The sequence below is a fragment of the Mixophyes fleayi genome, chromosome 6 (assembly GCF_038048845.1).
Source record: "Mixophyes fleayi isolate aMixFle1 chromosome 6, aMixFle1.hap1, whole genome shotgun sequence".
NCBI classification, from domain to species: domain Eukaryota; kingdom Metazoa; phylum Chordata; class Amphibia; order Anura; family Limnodynastidae; genus Mixophyes; species Mixophyes fleayi.
The window spans coordinates 208661194-208676378 of NC_134407.1; the positions used below are offsets into that span (position 1 = coordinate 208661194).

General features: G+C 39.0%; 1 protein-coding gene across 1 annotated transcript in view; it reads left to right on the forward strand.

Moving 5' to 3' along the window:
• Nucleotides 1-539: 539 nt before the first annotated feature.
• Nucleotides 540-15185, forward strand: part of LOC142095435 (uncharacterized) — a 296495-nt gene continuing 281849 nt past the window's right edge. Inside the window, exons 1-3 of the mRNA XM_075178379.1 lie at nucleotides 540-597; nucleotides 2492-2642; nucleotides 3801-3968. Of these exons, the coding sequence (XP_075034480.1) occupies nucleotides 2565-2642; nucleotides 3801-3968 (246 nt within the window). The 5' untranslated portion in view covers nucleotides 540-597; nucleotides 2492-2564. The remainder of the gene's footprint in view (nucleotides 598-2491; nucleotides 2643-3800; nucleotides 3969-15185) is intronic.

The following is a 15185-nucleotide window of genomic DNA, read 5'->3' on the forward strand; positions in this document are numbered from 1 at the left end:
CGGTTTCCTCCCACACTCCAAAAACATACTGGTAGGTTAATTGGCTGCTATCAAATTGACCCTAGTCTGTCTGTGTGTGTGTGTTAGGGAATTTAGACTGTAAGCTCCAATGGGGCAGGGGCTGATGTGAATGAGTTCTCTGTACAGCGCTGCGGAATTAGTGGCGCTATGTAAATAGCTGCTGCTTATGATGATGATGATGCTTTGTACAGCCTTCCTTGCTCTGTAATTAGCTAAGCACAGAAGCCAAACAGTACTTTTACTTGTATTATTGTTTTTCAATGACCGGGTTAAAAACTGTCAAGTAATTCCATGTATACTAACACTATCATCCTCTACCAGACTGTCTTTATCAGCAGTATCCTAGCAGTGGATTTATTCTTCCTTTACAGCACACTACAACTCCCAGAGTACCATTCGATTTTGATTCACGTGGTCTCATTTGACATCCAATCATAACACAGACACTGAATATCATAAAGAGGCTTGGAATGCAAAACCAGGAAGTGTCTGTGACACGCAAACTCTGCCTTTCCGGTGCAGGACTTCCGGTCACTGAGCTAATGAAAAGCACAGAGGAGAGAGAGCCAGCTGCAGGTCAGTGCTGAATTCATTTAATGCTTCTGCATCCAAGGCTGTCACAGGCACTCACTGACACTGCTTAATAAATGCCACTCCTTTCTTTATACATTGATTTATTTGCCATTAGGCGCTCATTGTGAGCTATGCATTGGCAATCTTTTGTCTGTATAGATTTAACCCATTACAGCCCCAGCAATGTACATTAAGCAGAACACTGGTGCAGTCCCTGTGTGCCCATGTGTAGATATGGGCTTAGGCTGGGGAAGGGGTTAGAGAAATACTCTGTCTAAAAATCAGTTAAACATTAAATAATGATACAAGTCAGCTGTGCTGATCCTGTGAGACTGGTATTTCTGAATGAGAGTCAGCCTGCAGATTTACAGGGCAATCGCTAGACATAAAACACTAGTTCATCTATTCTGAAAATACAACTTGTCATTTTTAAAAATACACATGATTTATAATAATAAAAATGAATTGCTCTCATACTAAGCATCCTAGAAGGTAAACCAGCTTACTAATATGTTAATATATTTGTACCTTATAGAGTGGTAAACAGGAATGTATACAGGGACTATAAATAACTACATTATTTTGCAAATGAACACAGAGGATATCTCTACTGTACATATTGCTAATAACTAGCTCAGTACATCAGCTTGTATTCTGTCAGCTAGTGTAGACTGCATGATAAATGTTATTACACAGGCTATTTGTGTTTATCAAGCCCATTCCAGCCTGGTGCCACACAGATCTATTCGTTAATAATACAAATATATCACTGTAATAAAAATAGAAATAACTAAATAAATATATAAGTGAAAATAAATTATTTGTTATAGTAGTATAAGCAAAAGGTGTGATGGGTAGAATTAAGTGTACAGTGCAAAGATGATGAACAGATGAATATACGTGTAAGAGATTAAGTCAGTGAATGTAATGAATTTACATGAAATAGACATAAAAATTAAATAAATTGTTAGAAAAAGAAAGTACTCACAAATGAATTGTATTGTGGTTAAGCCATCTTAGTATAATTTAAGCTATTATATTTTATTATATTACTATTATTATTATTATTTAATTCATTTATATATAGGCCTATTTCTTTTTAATCTTTGACTTTTATTACTTCCATTGCTTTATTTTTTTTACCATTTACTCTTATATGCTTTTAGTCGTTTTAACCCATCACTTACTTGAACAGATGCCCAGCTTGTCAATAGTTTATTCCATCTAGTCTATTAAGATGATCAATATAGTCAATGGTTTCATCTCTTACACTATTATTCGTCACCTCTGTAATCTATTATTACTTGTATCCTTCTGCCCATTTATATACTATTACAACACTTTATGTATTTTTCATTTTTATTTGCATTTTTACTTGTATATGTATTTTTCATCCAATTTTTAGTTATTTCAATGTATTACTATTTTATTACATTTATCAATTTATATTATTACTTTTGGCTGCTCCTGTTTTCATCAACCACCACCGTCTCCCATGATGTCCAGATCTAGGAAATCCAAAACCATGTGATGAAACACAGTCCACCCAGTGAAAGCTTCTTTTGGAGCTTAACAAGAGTAGCCCCAATTTCAGAAATGTTCAGATGTGGGTAATGTCAAGCCAAAATAATACAATTTTTCATTATCGTTACATAGCTGGGACACTGTACAACGGGAGACTGTAAATGGTCATTTACAGCTGATATAGCAGAATAAGGTTTGTCTAAAGGACTTTGCAAGATAATAAATATACCAGAAACTGCATTGTACAATAGCAGGGTGATCACCAGTTTTGTTTTCTGCCAAGTGTATGTACACAATTATTCCACTGGCATATAATGGTAGGGGTGGTGTGCTTGACCTGATATGTCAATACAGACATCTTTATTCATTTCAGGTGTTCGTTTAGAATTCAGAGCAGTCTATCTCCACATATATCTTTACAAGAAGTTCTGACTGACTCACTGACGATGGAAAAGGCCATGAATCACATGACTGAGAGGATATTAAAACTCACCCTGGAGATCATCTACCTGCTGACCGGAGAGGTGAGGGGTTCTTCATTTAAAGAGCAACCAGATAGATTGGGGTGAAGTGTATAATCAAATTTACATGTCCTCTGACCATAAAAATGAGGATTAAAGCTTTCAACTTTTGGTTTTATGAGCCAGTGCTGTGCTTATAACAGTGGCATGTGAATACCTTTTATTTCAAGAACAATTTGACTATATTTCAATTTAAACTTACTGAGTTATTTCATTGTGATTTTATCAAGTAAGTCCCATTTTTTTTGTCTGTGGACGTAGGGTGTTAGAATAAGACCACCCTCTTGTTTACACTGATTATATCTGTGCTGTAGCTGTCAGAGGAAAGTAATAGGCTGAGAAGTACCTGTAGTTCATAAAATGACTCACAACACTTTCTTTGCCTACACAGTATTGTATACAGCAGAAGTGGGCAACGTGTCTCTGTTCAGCTTCTGTGGAACATGTTGGGCATACAGGAACTTGTAGTTCTACACAAAACAGAAGAGCCACAGGTCGTTCAAAAAAATCTTTATTATAATAAAAAAAAAAAATCAGGAGTAGTCCAGCACTGACTGTGCTTTTAACAGAATCCTAAGACAAACAAAGAAAAGAAAACAGTTCTACACAGTGTTTCATTAAACGCTGTGTAGAACAGAGGTCTTTCCTGTCATTGTGGAACTACATATATCTGCATGCTGGGATTTGTAGTTCCACTACAGCTGGAGAGTCAGAGGTGGCTCAGCTGTACTATACAATACTACCTGGATTCCTTTTTATCCTCTGGCTTTTAATCGTCCAAACGGACATGGAACTGGAATAAAAATGATATATTTTGTTTCCCGTTCTTGCTGTTTTCTTCTGTATAAAGTGAATGCAGGTGGTTCTTCACCTGAGGAGATGTTGGCTTTTTTTTCTTTTATGTATTTCCTATTTATACTATTAACGCAAACTCCCTCTTGTACTTATTGGCCTTCCGACTCCCTCACTGAGCAATTAAAAATAACTAAAAAGAGCAGTAATACAATTATTATTCCTTTATTTGGTTTCATGAGTTACTTTCGAGTACATAGTTCAGAGTCTGAGGTCCACTCCAAGAATGTTTTATTCATCTTTGGTGTAGCAACTCCACCTGAAATAATATATAAAATTATAATTCCTGGTGCCTTTCTACACATACAGGATTATGTACCTGGGAAGAAATCTGATGCGCCTGTCACAAGAAGCACGAGTTCCCGAGTGTTAGGAGGACTGAGCAGCACCCAGAGTTCCATCATGGAACACGAGAGAAACAATGACCAGAAGATTCTAGAACTCACCAACAAGATCATTCAGCTGCTGACTGGAGAGGTGATTGCTGGGAGTGGGACATTATACAGTAACACCAGGGGATGTGTCTGGGTGATGACTGTATCATTGTGTGTGTCAGGTTCCTATAAGATGTCAGGATGTTGCTGTCTATTTCTCCATGGAGGAGTGGGAGTATATAGAAGGACGCAAGGATCTTTACAAGGACGTCATGATGGAGAATCAACAAAATGGTAATGACAATGCATCCCTCTGACCAATTAAAGCCACCTAGGAGGTTTTTTCTTATCTTTTTCTTTGCAAAAAATATGCCTGTTACACCGATGGCTCTCGGCATGTCAAGTGAAGGCAGAGGGGGGAGGAGGAAAGGGGGGATTTTCCATAACACAAAGCAGACAGAACTCATAGGGGCATTCCAAAGCCTCTCTGCTCATCATATGACTGTGGTTGCCATAGTAGTCCATGACACTGTTCAGAATTTGAAATCACTAATAGCAGCCTGAAGAAACAAACCAAGCTAGTGATTTATAAACAACAAAACACATTTTTTTTTCCTGCTTTAAGTTGATATCCCCCAATATAGAACATTTTACTTGTTACTCCTACAATTGTTGGTCAAATATTATTACCACATTTGTGAGAAGTGAATATGTGTGATAGCTAGTATTGTACATAAATAAGGATGCTAACATTGTTGCTTTTATGCAACAAATACAGTTTAGAAATAATTTTATAGTTAGATGCCAATGTATTTAAAAAAAATAATGCCAATGGTGCTTTGACATGTACAGCTTATCATCCATTTAGGTTGCTGAGCAGGCATGAAATATTTTATTTGAACGATACACAACTAGTTATTCTCTATCTCCTTCATGGTGTGCATCAGTCTTCTGTTTTATTATTATAGATTAGTTTTTTTATTTAGGTGCTTTCTAGCAACTCTTAAAATCATCAGAAAAGCAACATGATGCTAGCTACTTTCTGATACTCTACTAAATGCCTTCGTATCTGTCACTATAGTTGTGGGGACCTTCAACTATTTCCTTGTGGCATTGTCTAGATGTTACTAATCCCTTCCTTTTATTTGTGGTGAAAAAGTCCACTTTATTTTTAAGATTTTATAATGGACTATTGAACAAAATATGCACTGTCAAATCCCTTAGCCACACATTATCCTGCACTTGTGTTTTTGACACGGAAATTTGCTGACACAAAATATTCACTTACATAAAGCCTGTTTCAGCTTGATTAGAGCTCTCCAGTGCAGGCTGTGTAGAGACTCTCTTACAAAAACAATAAGAAGAATTAGGGGGATTGGATGGACAATAAGGCACTCCAAGAGAAGAATAGACTTCTGGCTAGAATTACACACACTGTTAATGGCATTACCCAGAATTCTATTCTACTGATTAGGATCAGTTTGTTTGCATAAATAATATGAAAAATCCTTAGTCCTCATATGACGATCCCTGTATATTTTTTTTTTTCTTTGCAGATCTAAGCATGAAAGAAGAAAAAGTCAAAGATGGCAAAGTTTTACCACAGGCATCCTGTGTAAATAAAGATGAAAGTGTTCTGCAAAATATTGGTGGTATAAAAGGTTCTAAAAGGAAAAGGCCACGGAAAAGACGAGCCAAGTGGGTTTGGAAAACCAAAAAAAAAAGTGCCATATCCAAAAAGATTTCTACATCCTCAGATCAGACACGGTCACACTATACATCGCCCATCGTGACAGAAACAACCACGTGTGAAGAAGGGGACTTTGCGAGTACTGGCACTTATACAACCAGAAATAATATTTCGAACTTATGTGAAATTAAAAAAAAATCAAACGTTGACAATTATACAGCCACTGATCCTACACAGGCAAAATGTACAGAGAGCTGGACTAAACAGGATGTCTCATCTTCCAGTACAGGGAATCTTTTAGGCACCGACATGTTTGCACAAAGAGACCTTACAGAAAAAGAATACACTACTACATCTAGTCATACTGAGGCGTTCCCTTCCTTCATAACAGGATATCCTATAGATATTTATATACCCACAGATCATACACATGTACCGTATGCATCTACTCATATTAAGGAGGAATCCGTTTCATGTGAGGAAACAGATTTCACGGCCGCTGCTATTGATACACACACAGATGAAACGCAATATACATCCGCTGACATTAAGGAGGAATCATATTACGAAACAAATCTTGCAGATGTTAATATTTATATACCTGCAGGTCATACACAATATACTTCTACTCATATTAAGGAGGAATGTGTCTCACGTGGGGAAGAAAATATCATGGACACTGACACATACAGACCTACAGATCATACTCCAACACAATACGCATCTAATCATATTAAGGAGGAAGCAATCTCATCTGAAGACGACTATGGCATTTACGCTCCCGCAGATCATTCAAAGAGACCAGCTCAGAGAAAAATGGACACCAGAGGTAAAAGTTTTATTTCGAACAGAAACAAGAGGTTTTCAATTCCAAAATACAGGGATTATAATAAAACCTTTAGTGAACACACAACTTCTGCAAATCTCCAAACCACACAGGCCACGGAGAGCATGTACATCTGCTCAACGTGTGGGAAAAGTTTCACTTCCAGCTTTGGTCTTGTCAAACACCAGACAGTCCACAATGGAAATAAGGTGGCCTGCCCTCAGTGTGGGAAGCTCTTCTTCTACAAGTCGAGCTTGGTCATACACCAGAGGATTCATACGGGGGAGAAGCTGTTTGCTTGTCCGGTATGTGGGAAATGTTTCACCAACAATTCCAATCTGGTGGTCCATCAGAGAATTCACACAGGAGAGAAACCTTTTTCCTGCTCTGACTGTGGGAAAAGGTTTGGACACAAAGGCCACCTTAACAGACACTTGAGAACTCATTCAACAGAGAAACCAATTACCAACACAGAAAACTGTGTGAGTACCAGTTTGCAGGCCAACTGGAACCCTCATAAAATAAATCGCTGGTCTCGCAAAATCTACGATAACAGCCCATATTGCTCTTATGACAAGAGTTTTTAATGAATACAGAACAGGAATGAGCAGACAGCAGTTTTTAATTGTTTATATATTTATTTGTATGTGTGTTTTTATTTTGCCCATTAAAGTGGCCCTAAATGCATAAAAAGAAAAGAAAACATAAATATGTTTTACATGTAACTGTCACAGTGCTATCAATTATTTCGTATTTACCCTTTTATGCAATGTCACAGGATGCCTGGGTTCACTTCTTAGCATTATGGCAAGAAAAATAGTATAACATCTGGAAAATTGTAATGAGCATTACTTGAACTTTTTTTTTATTAACACACCTAGTTTGTCCAGTCATTATTATTTATTATTATCATTTATTTATATAGCGTCACTAATTCCGCAGCTCTGTACAGAGAACTCACTCACATCAGTCCCTGCCCCATTGGGGCTTACAGTCTAAATTCCCTAACATACACACACAGACAGACAGACAGACAGACTAGGGTCAATTTGATAACAGCCAGTTAACCTACTAGTATGTTTTTGGAGTGTGGGAGGAAACCCACGCAAACACAGGAAGAACATACAAACTCCTCACAGATAAGGCAATGATCGGGACTTGAACTCTTGACCCCAGTGCTGTAAGGCAGAAGTGCTAACCACTAACCACTTCTGTCACGTGATGTAGTAAACATTCTTACTATTTATCCCACACGTCAATGTACAAGCTTTTCTGTAAAGAAGTGGGTCTGAAGACCAGAGAGAGGCAGCTTCGGAGGCCCTCCCAACATCTCCAAGTGTTCCGGAACCCAAAAGGTGCATTGTGTTTGGTAGGGCCATCCAGCATTAGGCCGTCAATTCTCAGGTCATGAGTCTGCGGACTGGAGATGGCAATTCTGTGAATAGCTCCAGCATGGTTCTGATGAACCTGGCAGACATGCTGCCTTCTAGAGGCACAGTAGAGTTCACTGAGCTCAGCCTGCTTGGCTGTGTTTATAAGATCTGTCTCCAAACCTCCTGGAACCAAATTCTTCTCTGATGTGGTGCTATACCCTGAGGATAAAGCCTTGTAAATAAATCTAGGCAGGAAATATAAAGGAAACATCACCCAGAATACATGACACCAGAGAGGGCGCTAGAGTGCTCAGGCTGCATGTTAATAGGGTTCGGACGCACTCCTACCACTGTAGTGTAGAGGTTAGAATGGTCTGGTTAAACCGTTATTAACATAATAACTAGTAGCCCAAGTAAACATTCTACATGTATATGCACTTAAAAGAACAGATCTAATTTCATCAATAAACTATTATTCTCTCTACAGTAGAACTCTACTATTAAAATCCTGTTTGTTTCTGTAAAACTCCTGCCCTGTGACTAACAGACTAAAATTGTCAATTGAAGCCATCTCCTGGCTGTCCTGCTTTGAGCCCAGCCTTCCAGAGTCTGCTTTGCCAGCTACACCGCTGCCTACACACAGTAAGCGTTCAGGAAGGATTCAGCCAGAGCAACCGGGTAAAAGGTGCTGCAGGCGCTATATTTTGCCAAGAAGCATGAGCTCTTCCAGGTGCCCTTGGATGAGCCTGATGGTGATGCCTACTAAAACCATGGACACACCATTGGTGTGCATTTGACATTTACAGTGAGTGGCTGGACTGACCAAATGGCACCAATAGGATTAGACGGTGATTAATAGTTGCTGGAACCAGCTAAACCCTATAAAATTGGTGGAATGTGGTGGTAAAGGAAGCCCATTCAGTCATAGGTGTATGCTAGTTATATTTTAGTTATAGACTTGAGATGTGAGTGTGGAAGTATTTCTGAGATGCACTTTTGTACCTGGTGTACTTCCATTCTTCATTGGCTCAGCCATGCAAAGTTTATGCTCCAAGGTGGATGGTAAAGACGTGACCAATCTCCTACCACACTCTTGCAGCTAATCATCCTGCAGTTTCTGATTGGTGCTGCTGCCTTTATAAACCTCTTTCTGACTTCATACCAATGCTGGTGATAGTTCCCACTTGACCTAGTCTGGTGTTTGACCTGGATTCTTTAAAGGATTTTGTTATCTTCTCCACTTCTGACTCTTGGATTATTAAACGGATCTGCATATATATCTCTGGTCCTGACCATGGCCTGTCTGTTATTTGCATTAACCCCTGTTAAATTATCAGTTGGTAACACTACACCATCTGGTTGCTCACTAGCTGCTACCGTGTTCTATCCAGTCCACCGTGCAATTGTAAATCAACAACAACTACTACTACTACTACTACTACTACTACTACCCAAGCTTAAGTCCTAGTGGCATGTATCTAGTCTATGGCAGGGGTCGGCAACCCCCGGCACGCAGCCCCCTGCATACTGGCACATCGTCCATCCTAAATGACAGCCGGAGAAGAGCGCAGCAGTTCAGCTCCTCTCTGGCTATCATTTATTCCTCTTAGTTCAGCTCTGCTCTCCAACATCTTGCAGACAGTGAACTGTGCAGTTCCTCCCAAGCACCATTGTGGAACGGATCACACCTGGAAGAGGTAAGTACACAATTATATAATTGTTTATTAATTTATTAGTGGCTTAAAATTATTTTCGAGGCACTTGTGAAGCATAAACAGTCATTGGGGGCATTTTTGTGTGGCTGAAAATTCATTGGGGGCATTTAATGGGTGGCTTAAAATAATTTGGAGGCACTTTGTGAGGTATAAAGTGAATTGGTTGCATTACTGTGGCATACTATGTATTTATGGGGGCGACTGTGGCATACTATGAATTGCTGTGGCCTAGTATTAATTGGGGGCACAACTATGTGGCATGATATGAATCGCAGGCATAACTATGAGGCATAAGATGAATTGGGGGCACAATTATGAGATATGATGTGAACCGGAGCACTACTGTATGACATAACTTTTTTTTTGCTGGCCCCTTACTGTTAACAAGATATTAGCCTCATAAAATGAGAAATTATATATATATATCCACCGAGAGAGGGGGGCTTGGCTACAAATTCCCCGGGCCCCACTGAAGACCTAGCTTTAAAAAAAATATATATATATATATATATATATATATATATATATATATATATATATTTTAAAAGTACTTTTTTTTTTTTTTTTGAGTGCAAGGGGGATCGGTAGTGGCTAAATCCCCTTCAGCTCAGGTACCTTCAGACGCCAGGTCATGTGACTGCAGTGGTCCCATGATATTCAATGCGGGCAGGCTGCTGGAAATCTTCCCATGCTGTGCAGTGGAGAATAAGGTAAGAAGGAGGTGTGCTGGAGAGGGGGCATTTGTGACTAAAGGTGCTGGGCAGAGGGGGGGGGGTAGGGGGCCAAGTGTGATTAAAGCCGTGGGCAGAGGGGACATATGTGAGCAAAGCTGCTGGATACGGGGGCATGTGTAATGCACTTTTCTGTAAGAGGGTGGCCTGATGCTTTTCACCTGCTAGACACGCCCCCAATTGTACGACCATTTTCATTTTTGCGCCACCGCTCAGCGCAACATTTTTACCATGCTCAACTATAAGGGGAGCTCCATAAAGTGTGTGTGTCCAACTGGCACACCTGGGCTTGACTAGGTTTTAACCGACACTCTGATAGAAAAAGGTTGCCAACTCTTGGTCTATGGTGTCTGCTTCCCTTCTTTTTCCCCGTGTCTCTGTGATGTACTCTTCCACCCGTCCAGGGGGTTCCGCTATTGATAAACTTTGCTTTTGCTACTTTCTCAAACATATGCCAGTTAACATGATCTCTTATAATGTAGAGGGTTCCAATTCTCCAAAGATGAGCAAGCTATACCTACAAACTTGTATTTATTCAGGAAACTGTGACCCTGAATTAAAATCTAAAATGTATCATTACTTTCACTTTATTAACCCGCACCAGAAAAAGAGGTGGGTGACCACTCATCTAGCCCATTCCCAATTATGTACCAACGTGCTTTTTAATACCTTCAGTGACCAGATCCCCAGGTTCGAGGAGAGCTTATTGTTGAAGTGACTTTCAATATGGTCCTGGATGACAAACTGGACCGATAAGCCCAAAAGAGGGGACCCTGATCATATATAAATACATACATATACACAGACACATTCAACTGGTATAAGCAACGCCACATTCCAAAAAGCCCACAAGGCTGTGATCAGATTAACCATCCATAGCAAAAAAACAAAAATGAACGCAAACTGAAGATTAGACCGGAAAAGTCCCGCTATGATCTCACCTTATCCCCCCATGAAATATGGGATCAATTTGTGGAATACTATTCAGCACTATAAAACATTGCCCAACAAGCTCCCCTAAAACTACAGAAAACCCCAGATGGCTTTTCAAGGACCTATTATAAAGTGTGTAAAACAATCCTTATCCCCTAACCCTGACCTCACTATTCAATTGCATTCTGAATGGTAACATGCCCTTGAGATCAATATAGTCGTAATCCTTAAAAATGTAAGAACATAAACAACTGCTCCAACTACCATCATATATCATTATTAAATTGTAATTATTTGCCAAGATTCTGGTCTCCAGACTAAATCACTTATTTCCCAATCTAATCTGGAATGACCAGTGTGCTTCATCCCAGAGAGACAAGCAGAACACAATACCTGTTGAACAGTCGACCTTACCCACCTATTCGTCATCTATAGCAGCCCCTATTCCTCATATAGCTATATATACTTACTGGTACTCAGTTGCCCCCAGATCTTAGAGCAATAGTATGTATGTGTGAGATATATATATATATATATATATATATATATATATATATGGCACTCACAGGACTTTTCCAGACATTAAAGGCTTTATTCCACAACAGAAAAGGTCAATGGTTAATCTTGATAAAGGGTTGTATGTAGCCTGAAAACTCAACCTTTTCTATTATTTCCATAAACATACTGGTAGGTTAATTGGCTGCTATCAAAATTGATCCTTGTCTCTCCCTCCCTGTCTGTCTGTGTCAGTGTGTGACTATATTAGGGAATATAAACTGTAAGCTCCAATGGGGCAGGGACTGATGTGAATGAGTTTTCTGTACAGCGCTGCGGAATTAGTGGCGCTATATAAATAAATGGTGATGATTATGGAATAAAACCTTTAATGTCTGGAAAAGTACTGTGAGTGCCTCCTAATTACTCATCATCGTTTATTTATATAGTGCCACTAATTCCGCATACTCTTCTTTACATACCCATGGTTTTGGAGTTACTGTACCCAGGCATGAATCAACACACAATGAATACCAGTTGACGAATGGTAACTGAATACAAAAGGCAGAATAATCAGGAACAATCTATAATAGTAGAAGGTAGAAAACAGAATAGTATGGGTCACAAACAGGGGTCAAGGCAGGCGGAAAACAAGTATAATTAATAAACGAGGTCAGTGCAGGCGGCAGACAGGAATGGTCCATGGTCAGTCTACTGAGGCTCCTTGAAATTGTTGTAATGCATATAAATCAAGGGTTATGATCACACCTCAAGGGAGCCAACAATTGAATTGGATTAGAAGATATTAAAGTGCCTGGTTTGTATTCAATTAAAAAGCTAGTGAACGAGGATGTAAAAAGTGAGAAATATATATATATATATATATATATATATATATATATATATATATATATATATATATATATATTTATTTTGTATCCTTCGAGAATATATTTTAAACAAGGAACAATTTTGAGAGGGATTTATTTAAACACAGCTATCTCTGTTTATGAATTACTAAAAATGTTTCATTGTCCCAGTACACTGTCTGGTGATCCACATTTAGTGGCAGATATAAAAAGAAAAAAAAAGTGTCCATGACTTCCATTATAGTGCGTACAAAGACAAATAGAAAAAATACCAAACAGAATTTTTCCATATACTTTTATTAAAAGAAACAGAGAGCGTAAAATTATTCTCTAGTGGAAAAAAACTCCATGCTGTACAAGTAAAGTCCAATTGCACATAATGTAAAATATAACATCTGTATGATTCCAGTAAAAAAATACTTACATATACAGTACATAAGTATGATGTATAAAGTAGCTTTGTCATTATTCCTTTATATTAAAGAAATCTTATTTTTATTTTAGATTTCTGTTTAGCCTGGAGTCTGCCTCAGTACTAAGACCTGCTCTATAATCTGGATCTAGTAGCAGCTGACCTGCCAGTCACTGGCCAGATAGATCTTCCCTGCATGTCAGCGTTGTAGCCTGAGACAGGGCTCTCATTGCTTCAGGAACACTCTGAGGTCATCACAAGATTTCCTTTTCGGCTCTCTCTTTGAAAACTGTGCACAGTGACTGGTTGATCAGAGGTGGCCATGAAGTGAGTGATGTTTCTGAGGTAGCCCAGTGACACACAAGACTGCCATTAGCAGTTGTATCGCTAGTATAGGGTTGCACGCCACGCTGGTATCCACACTTTAATTCATGTTGGGTTAGGTTAAAGTAAACCTGTTGCCCATTTAAATATCAGATGGGAATGGGTTAACGAGACCCAAGACAGTGTACAACAATAGAGTACTAAAGATTATAGAGGAAGTTATTTCCTTACTAACAACAAAACAGTGGTCTGATTTTTAGGACCATTCCCTACATCCACTTAATATTTTACAAGGCCAATGCAGCTTCACTGGATATAGAGGCTTACACAGAAAATTAGGCAGACATTAGATCTATGCCTATCTGAATGTACAAGGAAAAAACGGGCACAGAACTTTAAATATCCAAATAGGGGTGGGAGTGTGTTTTTCCTTAAGACATACAGTGAGGTACATAAATATTGGGACATCGACACAATTCTCATATATTCTCATATATTCTCATATATACACCACCACAATGGATTTGAAATGAAACAAACAAGATGTGCTTTAACTGCAGACTTTCAGCTTTAATTTGAGGGAATTTACGTCCAAATCAGGTGAACGGTGTTGGAATTACAACGGTTTCTATGTGTGCCTCCCACTTTTTAAGGGACCAAAAGTAATGGGACAATCGACTCAAAAGCTATTTCATGGACATGGGTGGGCTATTCCCTCGTTATTTCATCATCAATTAAGCAGGTAAAAGGTCTGGAGTTGATTCTAGGTGTGACATTTGCATTCGGAATCTGTTGCTGTCGACTCTCAATATGAGATCCAAAGAGCTGTCACTATCAGTGAAGCAAGCCATCATTAGGCTGAAAAATAAAAAAAAAACCATCAGAGAGATAGCAAAAACATTAGGTGTGGCCAAATCAACTGTTTGGAACATTCTTAAAAAGAAAGAACGCACCGGAGAGCTCAGCAACACCAAAAGACCCGGAAGACAACGGAAAACAACTGTGGTGGATGATAGAAGAATTTCTTCCCTGGTGAAGAAAAACACCTTCACAAGAGTTGGCCAAATCAAAAACTCTCCAGGAGGTAGGTGTATATGCGTCAAAGTCAACAATCAAGAGAAGACTTCACAAGAGTGAATATGGAGGGTTCACCACAAGATGTAAACCATTGGTGAGCCACAAAAACAGGAAGACCAGATTAGAGTTTGGCAAACAACATCTCAAAAAGCCATTACAGTTCTGGAACAACATCCTATGGACAGATGAGACAAAGATCAACTTGTACCAGAGAGATGGGAAGAGAAGAGTGTGGAGAAGGAAAGGAACTGCTAATGATCCAAAACATACCACCTCATCAGTGAAGCATGGTGGTGGTAGTGTCATGGCGTGGGCATGTATGGCTGCCAATGGAACTGGTTTCCTTGTATTTATTGATGATGTGACTGCTGACAAAAGCAGCAGGATGAATTCTGAAGTGTTTCGGGCAATATTATCTGCTCATATTCAGTCAAATGCTTCAGAACTCATTGGACGGCGCTTCACAGTGCAGATGGACAATGACCCGAAGCATACTGCAAAAGCAACCAAAGAGTTTTTTAAGGATAAAAAGTGGAATGTTATGCAATGGCCAAGTCAATCATCTGACCTGAATCTGATTGAGCATACATTTAACTTGATGAAGACAAAACTGATGGGAAAATGGCCCAAGAACAAGCAGGAACTAAAGACATTTGCAGTAGAGGCCTGGCAGAGCATCACCAGGGATGAAACCCAGCGTCTGGTAAAGTCTATGTGTTCCAGACTTCAGACTGTAATTGACTGCAAAAGATTTGCAACAAAGTATTAAAAAGTGAAAGTTTGATGTAGGATTGTTTAGTTTGCCCCATTACTTTTGGTCCCTTAAAAAGTGGGAGGCACATATAGAAACCATTGTAATTCCTACACTGGTCACC